General features: G+C 43.5%; 1 protein-coding gene across 1 annotated transcript; it reads right to left on the bottom strand.

Annotated features, from left to right (window-relative positions):
* Positions 1-317: 317 nt before the first annotated feature.
* On the bottom strand, positions 318-24,310 carry EIF3D (eukaryotic translation initiation factor 3 subunit D). The gene is made up of 16 exons (XM_073574371.1): positions 24,135-24,310; positions 20,334-20,466; positions 19,100-19,145; positions 18,767-18,903; positions 18,588-18,673; positions 18,403-18,475; positions 17,764-17,885; positions 13,836-13,968; positions 13,600-13,747; positions 12,542-12,672; positions 5,774-5,859; positions 5,542-5,671; positions 5,226-5,368; positions 4,932-5,124; positions 712-805; positions 318-432 (listed from the first exon to the last, which is right to left on the bottom strand). Exons 2-16 carry the CDS (start codon positions 20,454-20,456, stop codon positions 419-421), a joined length of 1,659 nt encoding a protein of 552 aa, XP_073430472.1. The 5' UTR covers positions 20,457-20,466; positions 24,135-24,310; the 3' UTR covers positions 318-418.
* Between the last annotated feature and the right edge of the window lie 1,575 nt (positions 24,311-25,885).

Here is a 25,885-nt window from a genome sequence, read left to right as displayed (position 1 = left end):
GGGGGAGAGCGGGCCGTAGAAAGGAACAGTCGCCCCCTTCACTCTGTTAATTAAAAAATAAAAATTTACAGAAAATTCAAAAATAAAATAAAAACGGTGGGGTCTGAAGTCAGACCCAAGTGCCTCCTACAGACACTAAGCATGAACTGGAGAAGTCTCATCCAGCGAGAGGGTGTATACTGCAGGGGAGGAGTTAACTTTCTTGTGATTTACTTAGTGTCCTCCTAGTGGCAAGCAGCATAACAATGTGTCCCCCAATGAGGCGTAGGAGAAATATCTTAAAGTTTAGAAATTACAAAACACATGAGAAACAAGTGTTGGCCTACGTATAACATTTATTGGTTTCTGACAATAGCTCTTATCAGACAACCGTGATGGATCTCGCAGTAAGAATAGGAACTCAGACACATCCAGACACTTAGCCTTCTTCTTCTGTAATGAGAAAAGGAGAAGTTAGAGAGGTCTCTCTACACGCACCCATCATATATCGAAGTCAAAGGGGTTATATGTTATTCATATTGTTTCTATGCTGGAAAAATTGGGCATTTACTTCCTCTGTTAAAAAAAATAGCAACTACCCCCACAAAACAGCCCCACTCTTCTCCATGGCCGGTGCCTAGTACTGCTAGTTGGCCACATTCGTGACTTAGTTGAAGTACCAGATCATGGACGAGAGTGGAACTGTTACTTGGGATAAACATGTGAACATACCTTCAACTTCTTCCTCCTCTTCTTCGTCTTCATCATCTTCATCCTCATCAGAGCTAAATGTGCCGTCAGGCAGGCTATATATCCGAATCACTTGCTGTAAAAGAATACAGAACGCTTATAGCTTTCGTGTAGACAGTCGATGATTCTTCAGGGTGACTCCACTGGGTGAAAAATTGTGTGCAGAAACTTCACAGTGTAATCCAGGAGCAGGCGAGATCCTAAAAATCTGCTCTACACGTTGCAAAAATCTGTCATACGTGAATCGACCTAGAGTGCAGATTTTATAATCCACAGCATGTCAATCCATTCATTGTGGAGTTCATACTTTGCAACAAAACCTACGTGTAACATACAGTGCCTACAAGTAGTATTCAACCCCCTGCAGATTTAGCAGGTTTACACATTCGGAATTAACTTGGCATTGTGACATTTGGACTGTAGATCAGCCTGGAAGTGTGAAATGCACTGCAGCAAAAAAGAATGTTATTTCTTTGTTTAATTTTTTTTTAAATTGTGAAAAGTTTATTCAGAGGGTCATTTATTATTCAACCCCTCAAACCACCAGAATTCTGTTTGGTTCCCCTAAAGTATTAAGAAGTATTTCAGGCACAAAGAACAATGAGCTTCACATGTTTGGATTAATTATCTCTTTTTCCAGCCTTTTCTGACTATTTAAGACCCTCCCCAAACTTGTGAACAGCACTCATACATGGTCAACATGGGAAAGACAAAGGAGCATTCCAAGGCCATCAGAGACAAGATCGTGGAGGGTCACAAGGCTGGCAAGGGGTACAAAACCCTTTCCAAGGACTTGGGCCTACCAGTCTCCACTGTTGGGAGCATCATCCGGAAGTGGAAGGCTTATGGAACTACTGTTAGCCTTCCACGGCCTGGACAGCCTTTGAAAGTTTCCTCCCGTGCCGAGGCCAGGCTTGTCCGAAGAGTCAAGGCTAACCCAAGGACAACAAGGAAGGAGCTCCGGGAAGATCTCATGGCAGTGGGGACATTGGTTTCAGTCAATACCATAAGTAACGTACTCCACCGCAATGGTCTCCGTTCCAGACGAGCCCGTAAGGTACCTTTACTTTCAAAGCGTCATGTCAAGGCTCGTCTACAGTTTGCTCATGATCACTTGGAGGACTCGAGACAGGCTGGTTCAAGGTTCTCTGGTCTGATGAGACCAAGATCGAGATCTTTGATGCCAACCACACACATGACGTTTGGAGACTGGATGGCACTGCATACGACCCCAATAATACCATCCCTACAGTCAAGCATGGTGGTGGCAGCATCATGCTGTGGGGCTGTTTCTCAGCCAAGGGGCCTGGCCATCTGGTCCGCATCCATGGGAAGATGGATAGCACGGCCTACCTGGAGATTTTGGCCAAGAACCTCCGCTCCTCCATCAAGTATCTTAAGATGGGTCGTCAGTTCATCTTCCAACAAGACAACGGCCCAAAGCACACAGCCAAGAAAACCAAGGCCTGGTTCAAGAGGGAAAAAATCAAGGTGTTGGAGTGGCCTAGTCAGTCTCCTGACCTTAACCCAATTGAAAACTTGTGGAAGGAGCTCAAGATTAAAGTCCACATGAGACACCCAAAGAACCTAGATAACTTGGAGAAGATCTGCATGGAGGAGTGGGCCAAGATAACTCCAGAGACCTGTGCCAGCCTGATCAGGTCTTATAAAAGACGATTATTAGCTGTAATTGCAAACAAGGGTTATTCCACAAAATATTAAACCTAGGGGTTGAATAATAATTGACCCACACTTTTATGTTTAAAATGTATTAAAATTTAACTGAGCAACATAACTTTTTGGTTTGTAAGATTTATGCATCTGTTAATAAATCCTGCTCTTGTGTGAAGTTTGAAGGCTCTAACTTATTTGCATCTTATCAAACCTGCTAAATCTGCAGGGGGTTGAATACTACTTGTAGGCACTGTATCTTGGTGAGGGGTCCTTTGAAATCAGCATCAAATCTGTTAGGTGCGAGTTACCCTCAGGCTAGGGCCAAACTGCAGTTTGTGTTGAGACTTAAGTATATACAGGTGCATCTCACAAAATTAGAATATCATCAAAATTTTAATTTAATTCAGTTCGTCAATACAAAAAGTGAAACTCATATATAGAGTCATTACAAACAGTGATCTATTTCAATCACATAGATTGTAAGCTTGCGAGCAGGGCCCTCATTCCTCTTGGTATCGGTTATGATCTATGTGATTATTGTTATGCTGTAATGTCTATCATCTGTACAAGTCCCCTCTAAAATGTAAAGCGCTGCGGAATATGTTGGCGCTATAGAAATAATTTTATTTCAAGTGTTTATTTCTGTTAATGATTATGGCTTACAGCCGACAAAAACCCAAAAGTCATTATCTCAGTAAATTAGAATACTTTATAACACCAGCATGAAAAAATGATTTTAAAATCCAAAATATTTGCCTACTTGAAATAAATGTTCAGTAGGGATGAGCGACTTTGCCTTTTTTAGGGTCGAGTCGGGTTTCCTGAAACCCGACTTTCTCAAAAGTCGATTCGAACGAAATCTGCCGACTATCGTGAAAAGTCGGACATCCGACTGAAACATGAAACCCAATGCAAGTCAATGGGGAAGCAAGCAAAGTCGGCAGGGAGTGGGGGACACCTACATGCCAGACCGCTTTTTTAAAGTGCGCAAAATCTTCCCTCTCTCCCCACACGCTGCACATGTCATCTCGTTGCCCACAGAATACATCCTTGCTCATTGGCTGGAAAAAAAAGTCAGATGCAAGCATTCTGTGAAATCCGAATTTGGCGCTCGGGTCGCCGACCGCATGGCCGACTTCACGCTATGGTCGGGTTTCGCTCGGCGAAACCCAACTTTGGCGAAAGTCGGCGACTTTTGAATCTAACCGACCTATTTCGCTCAACTCTAATGTTCAGTAAATGCACTCAATACTTGGTCGGGGCTCCTTTGCCATCAATTCCTGCATCAATGCGGCGTGGCAAGGAGGCGATCAGCCTGTGGCACTGCTGAGGTGTTATGGAAGCCCAGGTTGCTTTGATAGCATCCTTCAGCTCCTCTGCATTGTTGGGTGAAGTTTCCACAATCAGTGATGTTTGGCGAGCCATGTCATCTGCTGGTGTAGGTCCAGTGTGTTTTATCAAGACCAAAGTCAGCGCAGCCGTCTATCAGGAAATTTTAGGGCACTTCATGTTTCCCTCTGCTGACAAGTTTATTGAAGATGGAAATTTCATTCTACAGCAGGATTTGGCACCTGTCCACACTGCCAAATGTACCAATACCTGATTTACAAGCAACAGTATCACTGTGCTTGATTGGCTAGCAAACTCGCCTGACCTTAACCTTATAGAGAATCTATGGGGTATTGTCAAGAGGAAGATGAGACACCAGACCCAACAATACAGATAAGCTGAAGGCTGCTATCAAAGCAACCTGGGCTTCCACAACACCTCAGCAGTGCCACAGGCTGATCGTCTCCATGCCACGCCGCATTGATGCCAAAGGAGCCCCGACCAAGTATTGACTGCATTTACTGAATATTCATCTCAGTAGGCCAACATTTCGGATTTTAAAATCATTTTTTCAAGCTGGTGTTATAAAATATTCTAATTTACTGACAATGACTTTTGGGTTTTCATTGGCTGTAAGCCATATTCATCAACATTAACAGAAATAAACACTTGAAATAGCTCACTCTGTTTGTAATGATTCTATAGAATATACGAGTTTCACTTTTTGCATTGAAGAACTGAAATAAATTAGCTTTTTTATGATATTCTAATTTTGTGAGATGCACTTGTACTTGATTCTGGGTGTTTTGCATGGTAGAGAACGGCTCCTAAGTGGATGCACGTGGAGTACCTATGGCTCCATACTGTGACATTCTAGGGACTCTATAACCCAGTATGGTGTATTTGTACAGCAGCATATTATAATAGGGCGTTGGATAAAGGATGTCAAGATTTGCTCTTGCTGTTGAGTCTGATATGAAATACGCCAGCCTCCACAAGATATCAAAGGCTCAATAAGACTATATTTACTATGGGTGCACCTTACAGCTCTGGAGAGCATACCTAGAACAGCTGTTTAGTTTAATAATCATAAAAGGATTTGGTCTACTATGGTGTACTCCATTCTCTGCCTCCATGTCCTGCTGGATGTGCTCAACAAGCAATGCAAAAACTCACCATCACATCTGGCCTGTTCATACCTTGTTTGGATCCTTCAGAATTAGATATTTGCCTTCATCCAGCTTCATACAAATGTCAATCACACAGCGCAAAATGCCCCAGGCATTCTCCATGCTTAAGTTAATTTGGTTAGCAAATTCACTGGGTTTGAACTGTTGTGTGCCGAGGATAACGTGACGAGAAGAATCCTTTACATGGTACCGGGACACGTACCTTCAAAAGAAATGTGAATCAGATTTTAGAAAAGTGATCCAAAGTGCCAGCAAATTACACGAGATAACTATATTGCCGCAATACTAAAATCCCATTCTTACCCAAGCTTAAGGTACTCTGAGCCAGCCAGCAGAGCACAGCATGTCCACCTGGCCAGTTTATAGCTGTTATTCTTCAGCTCAGTAGCAATCACAGCGCCTCTCTGAGAGTCCAGCTTCTGTCTCCAGTCCACACCATTGCAGTGCTAAAAATGACCGAATACACAAAACGTCAGCAAGGCAGCCAATGAGCGCCAGCAAGGCAGCCAACGAGCGCCAGCAAGGCCGCCAACGAGCGCCAGCAAGGCCGCCAACGAGCGCCAGCAAGGCCGCCAACGAGCGGCGTACAATTCACCTATTTACATGTGTCATCACTTACCCGGGAATCCCACTCGTTCAGGGTTTTGACATTAATAAATGAAACCTCAGCGTTTGCACCGGTCATCACTCCGTCATGTTCACATCGCACAACCAGGTCAATATCATCTCCCAACTTCCATCGTCGATACCTGGCAGGAGAAAGACAAGGTTTTTTTTTTATTTGATAAATTGGCAAATGAAAAAAATAAATAAGTAAAAAAAAAAAACAAAAAAAACCAAAGCCCACTCACCTGTATGCTACAGAGGCTACCTCATTTTTGTCCACATCGTCTTCCATGAAGGGGTTAGAGTTTGGAAATTTGTACCTTTCTTTGCCCTGAGAACACACACAGTAGTGAGTAGAATTATTCCACAATGGCCCCTACTTATAACATAAGGGAACAAGAGACTGAGATAGGTCAATTAAAAGCTTAACAGAGTTACTGTCCATATTGCAGTGCAAAGCTGCATTCATCCTTCACCCCTTCACCCACCCCCACCTGCCAGTTTTTGCCTTCCAAATATTACAATTCTGACCACTGTCACTTTATGTGGTGATAACTCTGGAACGCTTCCATGGCTCCTGGTGATTTAGACATTGTTTTTTCGTGACATTGTACTTCATGATAGTGGTAAAATTGCTTTGATATGGCTTTTGTTTATTTGTGAATAAAAAAAAAAGGAAATTTGGCAAAAATTTTGAAAATATGTTGTAATTTTTAAAACTTAATTTTTATGCCCTTAGAGTCATGACACATAAAATAGTTAATGAATAACATTTCCCACATGCCTTCTTTACATCAGCACAATATTTGAAACATATTTTTTGTTAGGAAGTTTAAAGGATTAAAAACTGACTTTGCAATTTCTCATTTTTCCAACAAAATGTAAAAAATTTTTTTTTTCTCTTTAGGGACCACTTCACATTTTAAGTAACTTTGAGGAGCCTATAGAATAGAAAATATCCCAAAGTGACACCATTCAAAAAAGTGCACCCCTCAAGCTGCTCATAACCACATTCAACAAGTTTATTACTCTTCAGGTGCTTACGGTTTGTGTGCTCAGCAAGGCTTGTAAGGGAAGGAGCGCCATTTGACTTTTTGAATGCAAAATTTGCTGGAATCATTAGTGGAGGCCATGTCATGTTTGGAGAGCCCTGATGTGCCTAAAGAGTGGAACCCCTTTCAACCCCCCCCCCCCCCCAAGTTACTCCATTTTGGAAACTAGACCCCTAGACACATATCTACACTGTGTTCCAAATTATTATGCAAAAAATATTTCCTCCTATTTTCTCTAAATTACCTATATGAAGTGCAGTCATTGTTATTTTCCAGTCATCTAATATTCTAGTATAATTGCAATGTTTTTGAACAAACTGCCTATGAAAACAGTATATTTTTAAAAATAAGAAACACTCAAAATGCATGTTCCAAATTATTATTCACAGCAGAGTTTTCAACCTTTTTATTTTGAACAAAAAAATGGTCAATTGTGAAATTATAAGCATTATCAGCTTATTACAAAATGAAATCTAACAGTTTTCAAGTCAAAACTTTATTCTAGGTGATGTTACATTTGCACATAGGACCCCTTGTTGGAAAGAAGCTTCTGAACTCTCGGCCTTTGAATTTGTCAGTTTTTGGATGGTTTGTGCTTCATTTGTTTTGCATGTGGACAGAATCCCCTCCCAGAGCTGTTGCTTAGATGTGACCTGCCTCCCGCCATCATAGACACTCCTTTTGATGACGCTCCAGAGGTTCTCAATGGGGTTGAGGTCAGGGGAAGATGGTGGCCACACCATAAGTTTGTCCTCTTTTATGCCCATAGCAGCCAGAGATGCAGATGTGTTATTTGCAGCATGAGACGGTGCATTATCATGCATGAAAATGATCTTGCTGCGGAAAGCACGGTTCCTCCTCTTGAACCATGGCAGGAAGTGCTGTTTTATGAACTCCACATAGATTATGTAGTTCATCTTTACCCCTTCAGGGATCGACAATCTCTCTCCCCATGATTCCAGCCCAAAACATTACTCCTCCTCCTCCTTGTTGGCGACTTAGCCGTGTTTTCATGGGGTGTCCATCAACCAGCCATCCTCCACTCCATTCATCTGGACCATTGAGCGTTGCACGGCACTCATCGGTGAACAAAACAGTTTGGAAGTCAGTCTTCATGTATCGTTTGGCCCACTGGAGCCATTTCTGCTTGTGTGCAGTGGAAAGAGGTGGTCGACAGGATGGCTTACACACAGCTGCAAACCTCTGAAGGACCCTGCATCTTGTTGTTCGGGGGACGTTGGAGGCACCAGCAGCTTCAAAAACTTGTCTGCTGCTATGACAAGGCATTTTTGCAGCTGCTCTTTTAACCTGATGCAATTGCCTGTTGGAAAGAGTCCTCAATTTTTCCTTATTAGCACGCACACGTGTATGCTGGGAATCGGCTACATACTTCTTGAATGTGTGATGATCACGATGAAGTGTCTTGGCAATGTTGATTGTAGTCATGCCTTGACCTAAATACTCCACAATTTGTTGCTTCTCAGCAGCCGACACATCCTTTTTCTTTCCCATTTTGGCAAAAAATGTAGGCTGCTTAATAATGTGGAACAGCCTTCTTAAGTAGTCTTGCCTTTATTTGGACACACCTGCCAAACCAATTTGCACAGGTATCTGCAATTGCTTTCAGTGATATAAAGAGCCCTGACACACATCACCATCAATGAGTTTAAATGACAAACAAAAAAATTATAACCTTATCACTCCTAAACTCTTTTTGCATAATAATTTGAAACACAGTGTAGATGTGTGGTGAGCACACTGAACCCCTAGGTGCTTTACAGTTTATAACATTGAGCCATGATAAATTATATATATATATATATATATATATATATATATATATATATATACATATACACACACAATGCCTACAAGTAGTATTCAACCCCCTGCAGATTTAGCAGGTTTACACATTCGGAATTAACTTGGCATTGTGACATTTGAACTGTAGATCAGCCTGGAAGTGTGAAATGCACTGCAGCAAAAAAGAATGTTATTTCTTTGTTTAATTTTTTTTAAAATTGTGAAAAGTTTATTCAGAGGGTCATTTATTATTCAACCCCTCAAACCACCAGAATTCTGTTTGGTTCCCCTAAAGTATTAAGAAGTATTTCAGGCACAAAGAACAATGAGCTTCACATGTTTGGATTAATTATCTCTTTTTCCAGCCTTTTCTGACTATTTAAGACCCTCCCCAAACTTGTGAACAGCACTCATACATGGTCAACATGGGAAAGACAAAGGAGCATTCCAAGGCCATCAGAGACAAGATCGTGGAGGGTCACAAGGCTGGCAAGGGGTACAAAACCCTTTCCAAGGAGTTGGGCCTACCTGTCTCCACTGTTGGGAGCATCATCCGGAAGTGGAAGGCTTATGGAACTACTGTTAGCCTTGCACGGCCTGGACAGCCTTTGAAAGTTTCCTCCCGTGCCGAGGCCAGGCTTGTCCGAAGAGTCAAGGCTAACCCAAGGACAACAAGGAAGGAGCTCCGGGAAGATCTCATGGCAGTGGGGACATTGGTTTCAGTCAATACCATAAGTAACGTACTCCACCGCAATGGTCTCCGTTCCAGACGAGCCCGTAATGTACCTTTACTTTCAAAGCGTCATGTCAAGGCTCGTCTACAGTTTGCTCATGATCACTTGGAGGACTCGGAGACAGACTGGTTCAAGGTTCTCTGGTCTGATGAGACCAAGATCGAGATCTTTGGTGCCAACCACACACGTGACGTTTGGAGACTGGATGGCACTGCATACGACCCCAAGAATACCATCCCTACAGTCAAGCATGGTGGTGGCAGCATCATGCTGTGGGGCTGTTTCTCAGCCAAGGGGCCTGGCCATCTGGTCCGCATCCATGGGAAGATGGATAGCACGGCCTACCTGGAGATTTTGGCCAAGAACCTCCGCTCCTCCATCAAGGATCTTAAGATGGGTCGTCATTTCATCTTCCAACAAGACAACGACCCAAAGCACACAGCCAAGAAAACCAAGGCCTGGTTCAAGAGGGAAAAAAATCAAGGTGTTGCAGTGGCCTAGTCAGTCTCCTGACCTTAACCCAATTGAAAACTTGTGGAAGGAGCTCAAGATTAAAGTCCACATGAGACACCCAAAGAACCTAGATAACTTGGAGAAGAGCTGCATGGAGGAGTGGGCCAAGATAACTACAGAGACCTGTGCCGGCCTGATCAGGTCTTATAAAAGACGATTATTAGCTGTAATTGCAAACAAGGGTTGTTCCACAAAATATTAAACCTAGGGGTTGAATAATAATTGACCCACACTTTTATGTTTAAAATTTATTAAAATTTAACTGAGCAACATAACTTTTTGGTTTGTAAGATTTATGCATCTGTTAATAAATCCTGCTCTTGTGTGAAGTTTGAAGGCTCTAACTTATTTGCATCTTATCAAACCTGCTAAATCTGCAGGGGGTTGAATACTACTTGTAGGCACTGTATATAGAAATCCACAAAAAAAAAAAAAAAAAGGGGGGGGGGGGGCTGAAAACATTTTATTTTCACAGGTGTAACAGGAGAAAATTGACCCCAAAATATGTTGTGCAATTTCTCCCGAGTACGAAGATACCTCAAATGTGGTCGAAAACTACTGTTTGGGCAGACTGCAGGGGGCTCAAGAACAAAGGAGTGACGCTTTGGAATGCAGACTTTGGTGGCATGGAATGATGAAAACCCCCCAAGAGAACCCATTTTTGAAACTAGACGCCTAAAGGAATTTATCTAGATGCATTGAGCACCTTGAACCCACAGGTGCTTCACAGAATTTTACAACGTTGATCTGTGAAAATGAGAAAAAAAAAAAAAAAATCTTGTTTTAGCCACAATTTTTCTTCCTTTTCACAAGGATAGCAGGGGAAAATGGACCCCAACATGTGTTATGCAATTTCTCCTAATTACACAGATAACACATATGTGGTTGAAAACTGCTTTTGAGGCACAGTGCAAAGCTAATAAGGGAAGAAGCGCCAAATTGGAGTTCAGATTTTGCTGGACTAGTTTGAGGGTGCTGTGTCACATTGGTTGAGCCCCTGAGGTGCCAGAACAGCATAGCCCCTATAAGTGACCCCCATTTCACAAACTACACCTTCTCAATGAATTAATCTAGGCTAGGGGTGCAGTGATCATATTGACAACACAAGTGTGTCACAGAATTTTATACCATTGAGCAGTGAAAAAAAAAAATACCATTTTTACCATCAAAATTTTGTTTCACATTGTCAAACTGGGAAATGGGTAAAAATGGCACCAAAATTTGTCCCACAATTTCTGCTGAATGATATATGGCTGTACTGCTTGGCCATATGACGAGATTTTGGAGGGACAAAGTGTTATTTGCCTCCTGGAGTGCAGATTTTCTCAGAATAGTTTGCGGACTCATATACAGAGCCCCTAAGCGCAAGAAAAGCAGAAGATCCCCCCTCAAGTGACCCCATTTTGGAAACTATACATCTCTGGGAATTTATCTACAGGTGTAGAGATTATTTTGACTCCATGGGTGTTTTCCAGAAACTAGCAGTAGTGGATGTTGCGGAGTAAAAATTGCAAACTGCCATTGCAGTGCCAAGTACATTAAATAAATAAAAAAATAAAAATGTGCGTTTTTTGCTTAGTGCCAAGTACATTGTAGTGACCATTACATTGTGCCAAATGCATGAACCTGTAAATTAGGCGGCTCTCATAGCTACAGAAATGCGGATGCTAAATGTGGTTTAGGCACACTGTGGCTCAGGAAGAAGGGGCGCATTTGGACTTGGGAGAGCAGAATTTGCTGGATTTCTTTTTCTTTTGGGGGGGGGGGGGGGTGTTTGGTAGGGGGACAAGGAACAATAGGGTTTTTAAAGAGCCTTTGAACTAACAGTAATATGAAAGCCCCCTATATTTCCGTTAACAGGTGACAGATCTGAGAGGGGAGCTGCTTTTTTGTAGATTCTGTTGACAGCTTTTGTAAGGAACATTTTCCATAACATTTGAGATCACATTTATCCGGCCGCTCTACGCTGGCCACTTAGTTTGGGGTTTACATCTAAATCTCTGGGTGATGTGATTCAGATAAAACCCAGACGGATCCATTCACTATGAGGCAGCAGAGTTATTCTGGACTCCGTCTGTCCTCTGCTCCACAATGTCTTTTTCAGAAGTGCACAAAACTATGGCCGATGGCACTTTTATGCACGCCTAAGATGGACACTGCCAGATCACAGGTCCTATGGCGTCCACAGTGCCTCAATCTGCCTCACTCTAGGGAAGTTTACACCGGGGATTCCGTCTGAATCACGTATTTCAGAGATTTAGACATCCTGGTGTAAGCGCTCAGTGCAAGATAATTGTGAGTTGAGTGTTACTGCCATCTTTGGCAGAACATTAAAAAAACAACCCAGTAGTAGGTAAAGAATTGGTTTTATTAATTTTTTACGCCATTCCCAGTGCGGTATAAGCGATTAAACAACTTTACTCTTCAGGTCGGTGCGATTACACAGATATCAGATTTATATCTGGTCCTTATGTTTGGCAGCTGTCACATTAAAAAACATTTTTTATTGCCGCATCGCCATATTTTGAGAGCTACAAATTTTCCATATTTCTGCCAACAGAGTCATGTGAGGGCTGACAACACCTGATGTGGATTCCACTGCAGATCTGTCAGGTTGTATGTAGCGACATCCACATAAAAAAAAAAAAAAAAAGTTAGGCAATGGATATTAAATCCACACAGCTGCTCAGTTTACGCTGTCAATTTTCATGACGTTTTGTAAAATCTCACCAAGCACACTGATATTATAACACGCAGACGATTTTACATCTGTATAACCAGCTTTGTATACGACTCCAGTAAACGCTCTCTAAAAAGGGCCATATCGAAAACTACACTTTTTTTTCCCTTTCATTTTATGAAATAAAGCAGAGTGCACGTCTGCCAGTCACAATACAACCATCACACTCACCATCTGCAGACACTGCTGGGAGAAGTTGTGGTTGATGTATGTTGCCTCCATGGCCAGATTTCTAGGAGAGTTGAAGGAATTCACTTCATCCTGAGGGGGTTCGTTGGCCGTTTCACTGACAGTCAACAAATCTAAATTCATGAAGATGAGGATAACCTGGGTTAGTAGGTCACATTCAGGTTAGATGAGGGCAAGCAGAGGTCTTATATGTAAAGGACCACCCAGAAATGCAGTGAAAAATGATTTTCCAAAGATGGACAATAGAATGAAGCTGAAAGTCAAAGAAAGTCTTGTGTAAAAAAAAAAAAAAAAAAAAAAAAAAAAAAAAAGGGAGCAGACCAGAGTAAGCAGAAGGCTGGTGTCTCACGCCTGTCCTTCAAAGTGCGATTGTGGAATGACGACTGGACCAGATGCGGTTCACTTCACCCAAACTTAACTGCCTCTTAAACAAATTATGTGACTGATGCATTGGGGGGGGGGGGTCAGACCTGCTGTCAGTCCGGATGTCATGCGCCATACTCGGACCATGAATGACAGAAGTGTGAAAGTCATCTAAGTCTGCAAAGGAACTGTATGCCTAAACGGTAAGATGTTTCTAGTTGAAAGCTTCCGCCGTGCACAGAAAAGTCACCCAAACAGACAGGGTTGGCCGACCAAGCAATGTGTATGGGAACTCTCCCCTAACTGTGTTGGCTTGCTCACCTCTTCCGCCTGAAAACTCATGAACACTTACCCAAATCTACACGTGTACAGTGGAGTTAGAAAAGATTGTCTGATTGAACATTTGCCTTAAGCTATTTATGGCCACATTAAGATAGGTTGTTTCATTGGAGCAATTAATACGAAGGGAAAATGAATGTCACTCCACCACCCATTCATTAATTATGCTTCGCATTGAAACAAATTCATGTCTTGTTGCCCCTTTATTTTAGCAAACTCAATGGTTGAACTCCCATAAGTAAGACACAGCAACCCCTCCAGCCACATAGGAAACCACTATCTGAATGCAAATGACAAAACCTATAACTAAAACTTCACCAAGAACTTATGATCCTCACCAAAGTCAGAGTTGTCTCTCTTGTCAAAGAAGATTTTGGATCCCACTCGCTGAACGACAATGTCCCAAGAGTTGACAGAACGGGTACAGCACATGAGGGTGGCAAGAATGGCATCGGTGGCAAAAACATTTCCCTGAGTCTTTGCCAGCTGTGGACAGAAAAGTATCACAGACATTTATGCGGCTTCTGTATAAGAAAGTTCACCCGCAAACCAGGGTTACAAAATAACGGAGCACCTTTCTGATGACTGGATCGTCGGTGGTTGTCACAGTATGGAAGATCCTCTTGATGCTCTTCAATGGTCTTTCATTTCTTGTGGTGATTCGATCGAAGGCTTTATCGTAATATTCCAGGGCGCCGCAGCACTCTCTAGTGTATGAAGCAGAGGTAAAAGTATCAGACTAGTGTAAAATAAGTCAGAAATTGTCACCCCACTGATCCTTCACAGCTAGTGTTTGATGCTTCACTCCCCCCTATATTTCCTACTTTATTCAGATGAATGTTGCCCGCCTGGGCGGAGAGTATGTTTTTTTTTTTTTTTTAAGCAGCATTGGACAACCCTTTTGAAGAAGTGCTTAAATCAACATTTTACACTCTTAAGATATCGTATATAAGCCGACCCGTGTATAAGCTGACCCCCTTAATTTTGTCACAAAAAACTGGGAAAACTTATTGACTCGCATATAAGCCTAGGGTGGAAAATGCCAAAGCTACTGGTAAATTTAAAAAATAAAGATACAAATAATGCTGCACAGTGATGAGTGGCCCCTTATAATGCTGCACAGTGATGAGTGGCCCCTTATAATGCTGCACAGTGATGAGTGGCCCCTTATAATGCTGCACAGTGATGAGTGGCCCCTTATAATGCTGCACAGTGATGAGTGGCCCCTTATAATGCTGCACAGTGATGAGTGGCCCCTTATGCTGCTGTCGCTGCCTCAATTAAAAAAAAAAACAAAAAAACCTATATACTCACCTCGTCGCTGCTGCCGCTGCAGTGAATTTTCAGGCAGAGGGCGCCTGCTAACTACGTCATGGCGCCCTCTGACCTGAACGTCACTGCTTGAGGACGCTTGACAGCAGAGAGACACGCAGTGGTGGAACGGGGGACAGGTGAATATAGCTCCCCCCATCATGCTCACCTCTCCTGGCATGTTTCTGCAGCCTCCCGTGCTTGTTCCATGTTCGGCGCGCTGTTCCTCCTGCCTTCAGCGGTCACGTCGTACCGCTCATTAAAATCATGAATATGCGCATATTCATGATCTTAATGAGTGGCACCACGTGACCGCTGAAGGCAGGAAGAACAGCGCGCCGAATATGGAACAAGCACGGGGGCTGCAGAAACATGCCAGGAGAGGCGAGTATGATCTCCGACACCCCCCGCTCCCCCTCCCTGGCCGACCCCTGGTATATGACTTGCGTATAAGCCGAGAGGGGGACTTTCAGCCCAAAAAAAATGGGCCGAAATCTCGGCTTATACGCGAGTATATACGGTAATTATACTCCTATTTAATTCTTCTCTTTTCTCTGCTCTATGTAGAAACAGAAAGTCTCTTGTCCCGGCATTTATCACTCCCCTCTAACTCCTGACCCAGCTGCTTTCCCCTGCCATAGACTTTTTTTTGCAGTGTCTCAAGAGTCATACAGGGAAAATGGACCTCCTGTTTCTAAATAGAGCTTAGAAGGATCCAGCTAGTCAGTGTTTAATCACAAGGTCATAGACCTAAACGGAAAAGAGAAAAATTATCTGGGTTGAAAGTCAGCCTCCTAGTGGCAGCAAAGCATACACCCATGGTCTCTGTGTCCCCCAATAAGGCGAACGAGAAATGAGCAATTGTAAGTACACAGTGCAATATGATGATTGTAACATATTAATACGATAAAAATTTTGATGGGAGGAGGAGTGACGCTTTGAAGTTTTTTTTTCCCCAACCTTACTCTGGAACGGAGGGACACATGGCCCTAGATACACATTTGGGCATCTTTGAAGTTAGGCGTTCATGCACCTAGCCTGCAGTATATGTTAGGAGCTTTATGCATTCCGTCTGGCAGGTATGTGCCTGCAAATTGTTTATATACTCATAGAAAAGAGCAGCAGACTGCCTTCCTCAGGCCGGGATCACATATGCGAGAAACACTGCTGAGTCTCACATGTTAATAACCGGAACTGCCAACGGCACTCGGGAGCAGAGCCTGCGGCTGCATGTATTGCTATGCGGCCGCACTAGGGTGACCGGATCTCATATGGGGGGGGGGGGGGGGAAATGTTGGAATCTTGTCCGTCTGGACCCCACAGATATTGAGATAGCCAAAATTTGAGCTTGATCAAACGACGTTAACCTGTGCCGCTCGTCGCTCAAAGTTTGAAAAAATCCAAATTGAGGTATTTTAAGATTTAGGTATTTTGCATAGTCTGTTAGACTATAAAGAATGTGACAACAACATTGCGGAAATAGCCCTGACCAAATTTTCGAACCATTTTTGGTATTTGAATGCAGAGTTGGTGGGATTATCGTTTTCTGATCCCACCATTACAGACAATGAAAAGTTGTTAATGGCTAAGGCCTGTTTCACACTTCAGTTTTTTTCCTATCAGTCAAGATCCGCCATTTTCCTAAAAAAAGGATCCGCCATTTTCCTAAAAAAAAGGATCCGCCATTTTCCTAAAAAAAGGATCTGCCATTTTCCTAAAAAAAAGGATCCGCCATTTTTCTTGGCGGATCCGTTTTTTTCCCCATTGACTTGCATTACTGGCGGATCCTGATGGATGGCTGTCGGATCCGTTTTTTTGCGGATCTGCCAATTTTTTTTGCATCCGCCGAGATGCCCGGACAGAGCTTGAAACGTTTTTTTGGCTGCAGGATCCGCATTTTTTTTTACAGCGCATGTCCGGAGGAATGATCTCAGCCGGAAATTTAACCCTGAAATCATTTCTGGCGAACGGTAAAAATTCTCTCTCTCTCTCAAAATTCTTCAGCCAACAGATCCATCAAAAAACCGGTCCGCTGCCATCCGTTAACTTCAATTACCAACAGATCCACTTTCCGCCATTTTGGCGGATTTTAACTGACAAGAAAAAACTGAAGTGTGAAACAAGCCTAATAAATTGCTCAGTAGCACAGATGAACCATCAGTGCACGCTAACCTACATGAGTTGATAATTTTACATAGTTATCTAATCTATTCTAGAGCTTTTGTTAAAGTAGTTTTTGAAACGTCAGAATATAATGCTCGGCATTTGCTTACAACTTGCAGGACATATTGCTTTTGTTCTTCATCTTTTGTCAGAAGGTCGTTAAAGTCGGTTACTTCCTACCTCTTTTAATTTTTCTTTCCTAACTTTTGGATTTACAACCCTAGCGTGCTCTGATGGTTCATCTGTGCTACTGAGCAATTTATTAGCCATTAACAACTTTTCATTGTCTGTAATGGTGGGATCAAAAAACGATAATCCCACCAACTCTGCATTCAAATACCACAAATGGTTCGAAAATTTGGTCAGGGCTACTTCTGCAATGTTGTTGTCACATTCTTTATAGTCTAACAGACTATGCAAAATACATAAATCTTAAAAAACCTCAATTTGGATTTTTTCAAACTTTGAGCGACGAGCGGCACGGGTTAACGTCGTTTGATCGAGCTCAAATTTTGGCTATCTCAATATCTGGAAAGGGGAATCGTTTTGTGGGGTCCACACGGACAAAATTCCGACATCGATTTTTTGAGGTCACCCTAGGCCGCACTCTCCGATCCAAGTGCCGGCGGCAGTGTAATGTATTAACATGCGAGACTTAGCCGTGTTTCTCGCATTTGTGATCCCGGCCTTATACAGAGGGTCACGTGTGGCATACTTACTGTCATTATGAATGGATGCATCAGCATCCATCCTGACTGTGGCCACTATTGCTCCCTATGAGTGTATGCGTCAGACAGGTTTATGCCATGAACTGAAATTTTCTAATCTTTCTCAAGTGTCTCTATCCTGACTATTATACACAGGAGATGTAAAATAAATAAATAAATAAATTTGCAAATCAGTTATCGTGGCACGAGCAGCAAGTTTTAGATAAAATGCGGCAGAAAGTCGAAGAGGACAATGCCCCAAACTTGAGAGCATCCAATACAAAATGGCTTTAGGGACAGTTTAAAGTCAGAATTACTCACATGTCTATTGGGTCCGCCACCTCAAGGTAACGCATCTTCATCAGCCTGGGGAAATCCATTTCTTCCTTAACCTCCCAGTCACTACGGACTTCCACAGAGGAATCTCTTGGTTTCAACTGAGCCTATAAAACCAGGAAAAGCCACATCCTACTACTTGCATTGTTATATCAACCATTTTTTTCCTTTAAGGCATCACTCCAGTATTTGTTTTTTTTCAGCGCTGGCGTGGCACCTTAATCGAAAGTCCCCTGCCCTGTTTTTATAATCACCTTCTGAAGGCGTCACCTTTTACCCATGCTGCCATCTTATGCCCGTCACTCCTGACTGGCTGAAAGTCAGAAGTTACGTCACAAAAGTTCAATGCAAGTCTACGAGAGCCAGAATGAGGTTCCCATAAACATGTATTGTAAAGTGACCTCTGGCATGCTCCATGAGACACTGGAGCTGCAGGCTGGTCACTTTTCCCTGAAGATAAACAATGGAAAACAATTAAGGCAGTGGCAAGTGAATATGACAGGGAAGGGGAATTACATTTATAGCACCACTCCAGCGATGCAATATTAAAAAAAATAAATTAAAAAAAAAAGCTTGAGTGGAGCTTTAAAGAAAAGTGGTTTTTAAACAAAGAATTAAGTTTACCTGAGATTTTTGGTCCCACTTCTGGCGAACACCAAACTGCTTTTGGAATTTCTTCTGGAGTCTCAAACGATCCCTGGAACGATATCAAACAGTTCTTTACTAGAGAAGTAGTGCCATTACCCTGCACTAACTCGAGTGCTGCCCCCATAGTGCTAGACCTGCACAGTCTCATGGCCTCCTACTACCTCTCCTTCTGCTTGGCGCTCTTCGGTAACGTCTGCATGTTAAATTGCAGCATATTCCTTCTATCTTTATCACGACGCAGGTTTCTCTGCAGACAAAACAGTGGGGTAAACCTTTAACCCTCCATGCACCACCAACAAAATTGCCCATCAATAACCTTCCTCTAAAACGCCTCCTTTACCTGAGCAAAGCGCAGCCGGTTCCTCTGGTATGCGGTTTTCTGCATCTTCGTGGTGTCCACGAGCTGGAAGCTGGTCTCGTCCTCCTCATGGAAGTAGGCATACTGACTGCCACCGCCAAACTGGGAAGAATATTTGTCTAAAAGAAAAAATAAAAAGTATACCTCAACCTCTATGAGCGATTGTAACATTCATCCCTCAATAACTACAACCCTCCTAATGGGGAAAATATAATCACGTATCTCAGTTTTGCGGTGTATATGGCATTTATGTACGCTGCGATTTTAAGACTTCCTGCAGGCGCACTACTGATATAAAGGTGCTCTCACACTTACTGGTGTATCTCTTGTCCTGATAGGTGGCTCCGGTCCAGTCTGCAACCTTATCAATGAAAACAGAGAGGACACACCCTGTCAGTCAGTGGGAGACATTACTATAGAGCTCAAGTAAAGTCACAGGCATCCAGATATCCTTTAGTGACGACTTACATATGTAAAGGGTTTTTACCAAAATCGCAAATTATCAATTTCTGACAGCGGCATTAATAGTGCGTCGACATGCGAGCATCATTCTACGCGTCCATTGGTGCGCCTCCTATGCGATCGTGGTTTGTCGATGGGCTACTATGACAGCCGGGGGTCAATTGAAGACCTCCGTTCATGTGATTACAGGAGCTCCCTTGAAACACTTCCTGTGGCCAGCTTCAAAGAAGACCGTGAATTTTACTATATGCAACAATACTGTGGCATCGATTTATATAGCATAATCGATCAAACTATCGCGGATTCAAGTCCCCTAAGGGGACTAATAAGTACAGGAAGAAAAAAAAAAAAAAAAAAAAAAAATTTGAACCCCCACCCCCTTTTCCCCACTACAAATAAAAGATTTAAAAAAAAATAAACAGAAAAATGTGATCATTAAAATAATTAACCCGATCGGTAAACAGAAAAAAAACCTTCAAACCGCCAAAATGTTTTTGTTTTTTTTTTATGTCTCCGCAATACAAAAAAAAAAAACTGTAATGAGTGACCAAAATGTTCTCTCTCTCTCAAAATGGAATAAATGAGTCACTGCACCCCAAAAATAAAATCAAGCCCACACAAAAAAAAAACCCAAAACCTTAATTTTCAACATTTAACTTTTTCACCAAAATAATAATAATAATAATAATAATAATAATAATAATACTGGGCACACTGGTTTTGCTGTATTCGTGCTGCTGAGGAGAATCATACTACAAGTTAATTTTACCACATAAAAACAGTCTCAGAATTGCTTTTTTAGACAATTTCGCCACACTTGGCATTTTTTCCCATTTTCAGTACACTATGTGGTAAAATGAATGGTGCAGCTTAAGTACAACTCATCTTGCAAAAGACAATCCCTCATTCGTCTATGCGGAGAGAAAAGTAAAAAAAAAAAAAAGTTATGGCTCTTGGAAGGAAGGGGGGAGAAATAAATTAAAAAGGCAAAAACTGAAATTGGCTGCGGCGGGAAGAAGATAATATCTTAAAAAACAAACGAGGCTTTATTTTTATATGGAGACTGCAGATATGTAGAAGGACGCACCTTTCCCAGGCGATCTCCTTTGCTGAAGGGCTGGTAGGGCATGTCCTTGAACTGGTCAGGTACGGCACAGGGCCCCCAGCCCAGAGGATTATCATTTATCACTGGCGCCTGGAATTTCGCCATTTTCAGAGGCCTGGAAAAAAAAATTAAATAATTGTATCGGCTACATAAATTATACAAGGAAGTTTGAATTATGAACCAATGTATTTGAGAAGTGAAAGATCGGCTGTAGGGATGAGCGAATAGCTGCATCGGGAACCCGGATACCTGGAGCGCTCCCGATGATCAGCTGTTCCGCGCCGCAGCTGCATGGGTCACGGCTGTGTGACAGTCACAACACAAGTTGGGGTGAACTTTGTCACTTTCTTCTTGAGAGCCTCACTTTTCAAATAAGAATAAGGGATACCGTCAAAATGTGGCACCGCTGTTTCTGGGAATCCTACAGAACTCAATGTAGAGGTCAGTTTTCATGCATGTGGTCAGAACATTCCCTGTTATGCTGCGGGTCGTTACTCTGCAATGTATGCGGTGAAATCTGCACATCACTCATTTTGCTGCAGATTATTTTTTTCTTAAAAAGGAGAAAACGGAGTAACGGATCCAAAATATATGCAAAAGTATAAATTTTATTAGTACTCACATCAAGTGCTGACAAGTATACAAGTTGACTAAAATAGGGGGGATAAGCCCCAATGATACAACAATCAGGACAGACAAGGACAGGGTAAATAAAATGATACCAGTGCTCGAAATCTACATGGCACAACGTTCAGTCAGCCCATGGGCATTGCACATAACAGACATATGTCTAATGGTAAAAGATAGTCAAATATGGCATACTCAATTAAATGTGTATTGTACATAGTTGTACATGTCTAGAGCGCCAAAAAAAAAAAAAAAAAAAACATCCAGAGGGGTCAATGTGCAAGTCCAATGGACACTGAACATAAATGAATCAATGACATGTGAAAGGATTCTTAAATAGTTAATAACATATGTATCAGCATATCAAAACTGCGCAATTGTGCCAGAGAGAACCCGGGAGACGACCCGCCCAGCGGTCCAAATGACCGAAGTGTGGAAACAAGTAAAGGCAGGCTGCTTACCGGGGAGCAGAGGAGGTGAAGGCCCATGCAACGACCCCCGACGTACGTTTCGCGCCCGCCACAGGCGCTTTATCAAGGGATAAAGCGCCTGTGGCGGGCGCGAAACGTACGTCGGGGGTCGTTGCATGGGCCTTCACCTCCTCTGCTCCCCGGTAAGCAGCCTGCCTTTACTTGTTTCCACACTTCGGTCATTTGGACCGCTGGGCGGGTCGTCTCCCGGGTTCTCTCTGGCACAATTGCGCAGTTTTGATATGCTGATACATATGTTATTAACTATTTAAGAATCCTTTCACATGTCATTGATTCATTTATGTTCAGTGTCCATTGGACTTGCACATTGACCCCTCTGGATGGTTTTTTTTTTTTTTTTTTTGGCGCTCTAGACATGTACAACTATGTACAATACACATTTAATTGAGTATGCCATATTTGACTATCTTTTACCATTAGACATATGTCTGTTATGTGCAATGCCCATGGGCTGACTGAACGTTGTGCCATGTAGATTTCGAGCACTGGTATCATTTTATTTACCCTGTCCTTGTCTGTCCTGATTGTTGTATCATTGGGGCTTATCCCCCCTATTTTAGTCAACTTGTATACTTGTCAGCACTTGATGTGAGTACTAATAAAATTTATACTTTTGCATATATTTTGGATCCGTTACTCCGTTTTCTCCTTTTTAAGATTAGCATATGGAGTGGTAATCCATGCACAAGGCGTTTTTGGACCATGGTCACCGCCTTGTCTCGTTCTCTGATACTGGGCATTATCATATATGTATAGATTATTTTTTTATTGGATGTTCGTCATCTATGTACGTATAATGACACTGTACTGGAAAATATCATCAAGTCCATCAAACCCTCTATAGCACTTCACATTAGTTCCCCACATTCAGCGGCCAGTTTAGCACAGCCTCAGTGCACTCTGAACATTACCCCCCAAGGCACGGTAATACTCCTGCAACTTCATAAAAAACTGCTCATGGAACAGAGTTTTCTGAAAGGAGAGACCCCATCACAAGTCAGTCTGGACAAGCTGTTCGTATTTTCTGTTTTAGGCATAAGTGGTCCCTTGTATCAGTAATGCCAACGGAAAGAGGCGTCCGCTGATTATCAGATTTCTGCACACAGACCTTTCTTCCATTCCACTGGAACCCAGAAAGATCCGTTAATAATCAACGGGACCCTCTGCACAACTGACGCAATGCATTACTTATTCCATTTGGGAACAGAGAAGTCAATCGGGGTCTACTGATTACTCTAACCAAGGAACAAAAGCGCAGCCGTGCATGAGCTTAGTAATAGAAAACCTATAGGTTTGTACAGTCGTGGTTGCACCCGATCATAAGCTGAGGGCTTCTGTCTCTTGTTTGGTGCGATCAGTGGGGATCTCAGGACATAGGCCCCACTGGGCAAAACTACTTAAAAGGGACCCTGTCAAGTAAAATAAGGCAATTAAACTGCAGATATGGGGTTAATCCGCAGGTTAACAGCGTTCTGATGCTGTGCGGTGCCGGCACCGAGAGCCCTGCTGCCGGGACAATATTAACTTTATTCCCCACGGCAGCATTCGGCTTCCAGTCACAAAGGCGGTGTCAGCACGGTTTCACCCAACGCTCTGTGTTAATAGTGAGTGGCGGCTTTAACTGCACCGCTGGCTCTGCATTACGGCTCACTGTCAGGGCCAGGGGTGCAGTTACTGTCTTTACACAGAGAGTTGGTTGAAACCAGGACCCCATGACTGGAAGCTGAACACTACAGGGGGGAGGGGGGTGTTGGTGATAGTTTCCTCCTGGCAGCGGGGCTCTCAGTGCCACCATTGCACTGCGTCAGAGCACTACTAACCCCATATCTTCTGGGTAATAGCATTATTTAACCTGACAGGTTCCCTTTATCAGGGGCTAAAATATAATTATATTCCGCGCAGAGAGGGGACGCCGCGCCCCCCCCCCTCACATACAGCGCAGGGAGGGGACGGCCCCCCCCCCTCACATACAGCGCAGGGAGGGGACGGCCCCCCCCCCCTCACATACAGCGCAGGGAGGGGACGGCCCCCCCCCCCTCACATACAGCGCAGGGAGGGGACGGCCCCCCCCCCTCACATACAGCGCAGGGAGGGGACGCCCCCCCCCCTCACATACAGCGCAGGGAGGGGACGCCCCCCCCCTCACATACAGCGCAGGGAGGGGACGCCCCCCCCCCCTCACATACAGCGCAGGGAGGGGAAGGCCCCCCCCCCTCACATACAGCGCAGGGAGGGGAAGGCCCCCCCCCCCTCACATACAGCGCAGGGAGGGGACGCCCCCCCCCCCTCACATACAGCGCAGGGAGGGGACGCCCCCCCCCCCTCACATACAGCGCAGGGAGGGGACGGCCCCCCTCATATACAGTGCAGACCGAACCCAGGCCCCATCTCCCTGCACATCCCTGTAAGGGGGGTCTTCTGCTGGGACACAAGGGGGATTTGTGCTCTAGTTTTCAGGAGGTAAATGCAGAGTCCCAGGGGCCGCTACTCCCTGCCCCCATAAGGAGCAGCCAGGCAGGCTCTAACCCCCGCCCCTGTGCTGAGCCATTACTACACAGGCAGAAACCCCGGATCTCCCGGAGGCCGCTCCGTCCTACATATACCATAAATAATCAGCTCGGCCACGCCCCCACCGCCGCCACATCGCCACGCACCGTTCTCTTACCTGTGTTCACCGCTCTCTCAACCGGATGGCGGCGGATTACTCCTAAGGCGCCACACCAACCTCTCTCAGGAACCGGCTCTAGTCAGAGGAAAGCCGGAAAGGAGCGCAGTACGATGTTCCGCCAGCACTGTCGTAAAACCACATAATCAGGACGTGCCAGGAGTGGCGTAAACCAAAACGTGATGACGCTATACGTGTGCACCATAGAGAAGACAAACAGCTACCAGCGCGCCGCCAGTACGTGTCAGTGTGCAGGAGGACCGCCGCGCTGTGCTGGCTGTAGGTGGCATTGGCTGATGTAACCGCACAGGGTGTAACACTGGGGTATAGCCCTTAGCTGCTGCTTGGACATTAACCCCTTTCACGTTGGAACCAATTTCTATTCTTTTAGTTTTTTTGTACTTCTCAGATCCCTTGAGTTTGCCTAGGGTGCTCGGGTATGCACCAAGTAATACCAAATAGGTTTTTTATTTTCATTTTTTTCTATTCTTTATTTTTATTGAGCGAAAAGGTGTTGATTTACATTTTTACAAATTTTAATTTATAATTTTAAAAACTTTTTTTTTTTTTTTTTATTTTCCTGGCGAACTTGACCCTGCCATCATTTGATCACTTTATATACTGCCATACACGATGGCAGACATGGGGGCCTTGCCAAGTCCCCCACTGCCATAAGCCATCAGTTCCCCATGATCGCACATCGGCAGCTGCTCCATTTAAATGCTGCTGACAGAGGTTGGCAGTGGCATCTAAATGGTTACCAGTCGTAATATAGCTGGCGTCTGTCTCCTCAGTTCCGTCCAAACTTGCAGACCCCTTTCCAAGATGTTTATTTACATCCTAATGTGGGAAGGGGTTAAACATTTTTATTCTCAAAAATTAGATTATTTTTAAACTTTTAAAAACATTTATTTAATCTTTTTTTTTTAACAATATTTGTTAGTCCCACAAGAGGACTTGAACCGATCCTTAGGCTGCATTGCTAATACACTGCACTACTTATGTAGGACAATGCATTATCTGGCTTGTCAGTGTTAGGTCCAGTTCATATGAGCATGTGTCACTGTCCATATACGAACCACAAAGTCCAGACCGACTGCAAGGCTTCTGCTATATGTGAGGCTGTAAGTTCTGGTTGTGAGTCCTACAGTCAGTCTGGGCATTGCAATCCGTGTGCGGACCATGAAATGCGCCCGTCTGATCCTGGACTTATATAGCTAAGCTGCTTAATGCCTCATGGGTCTTGTATGATCTATTGGGCTTCTATCTATGGCAGATCCAGAGACCATTATAATGCCTCTGCCATAGCAACCATTGGCTCCCTGTGATCATGCAGCTGGGAGCCAATGAAGTTACAGGGAGCCACCTCTTTCTGTCAAACCTCTTGTATGCAATGGTCGCTTTTGACTGTGGCAAGTAAGGAGTTAATCGAGCAAACACTTGCAGAGATCACTCCCCTTTGTCTCTACTAGCAGGAGGGAATGATCACTGCTACCTAGCGGGATCATCAAGATTATTCTCTTGGGGAGAAGATTTAATACATTTTCACTTTCCAATGCAAAGCTGCACTTGCACTAGGACATGAAAAGTTAGTGCTGTGATGGGAAGAGGTTAACTCTGATCTATTGCCAACTTTAAAAAAAAGAAACTGCATACATTATTAAATAGATCCCTTGGACCAGATTATGCTGGTATTTATACTATCCTTAGAAAATCCATGTCAGAAAGACTATAGAATCCTTTAGAAGTTA

Source organism: Dendrobates tinctorius, unplaced genomic scaffold (genome assembly GCF_039654945.1).
Source record: "Dendrobates tinctorius isolate UK_male_01 unplaced genomic scaffold, ASM3965494v1 ptg000038l, whole genome shotgun sequence".
In the NCBI taxonomy this organism is placed as follows: domain Eukaryota; kingdom Metazoa; phylum Chordata; class Amphibia; order Anura; family Dendrobatidae; genus Dendrobates; species Dendrobates tinctorius.
The sequence above is the reverse complement of the archived record's forward strand: the minus strand, read 5'-3'. Positions and strand labels throughout refer to the sequence as shown.

Excerpts from the sequence above, each read along its gene's own strand:
- EIF3D (XM_073574371.1), bottom strand. The coding sequence starts at position 20,456 with ATGGCGAAATTCCAGGCGCCAGTGATAAATGATAATCCTCTGGGCTGG. Across the intron at positions 5,860-12,541 it reads CCCAGCAGTGTCTGCAGATG|GGCAAAGAAAGGTACAAATT; the intron begins GTGAGTGTGATG and ends GTGTGTTCTCAG. Across the intron at positions 5,369-5,541 it reads TGAACGAGTGGGATTCCCGG|CACTGCAATGGTGTGGACTG; the intron begins GTAAGTGATGAC and ends GGTCATTTTTAG.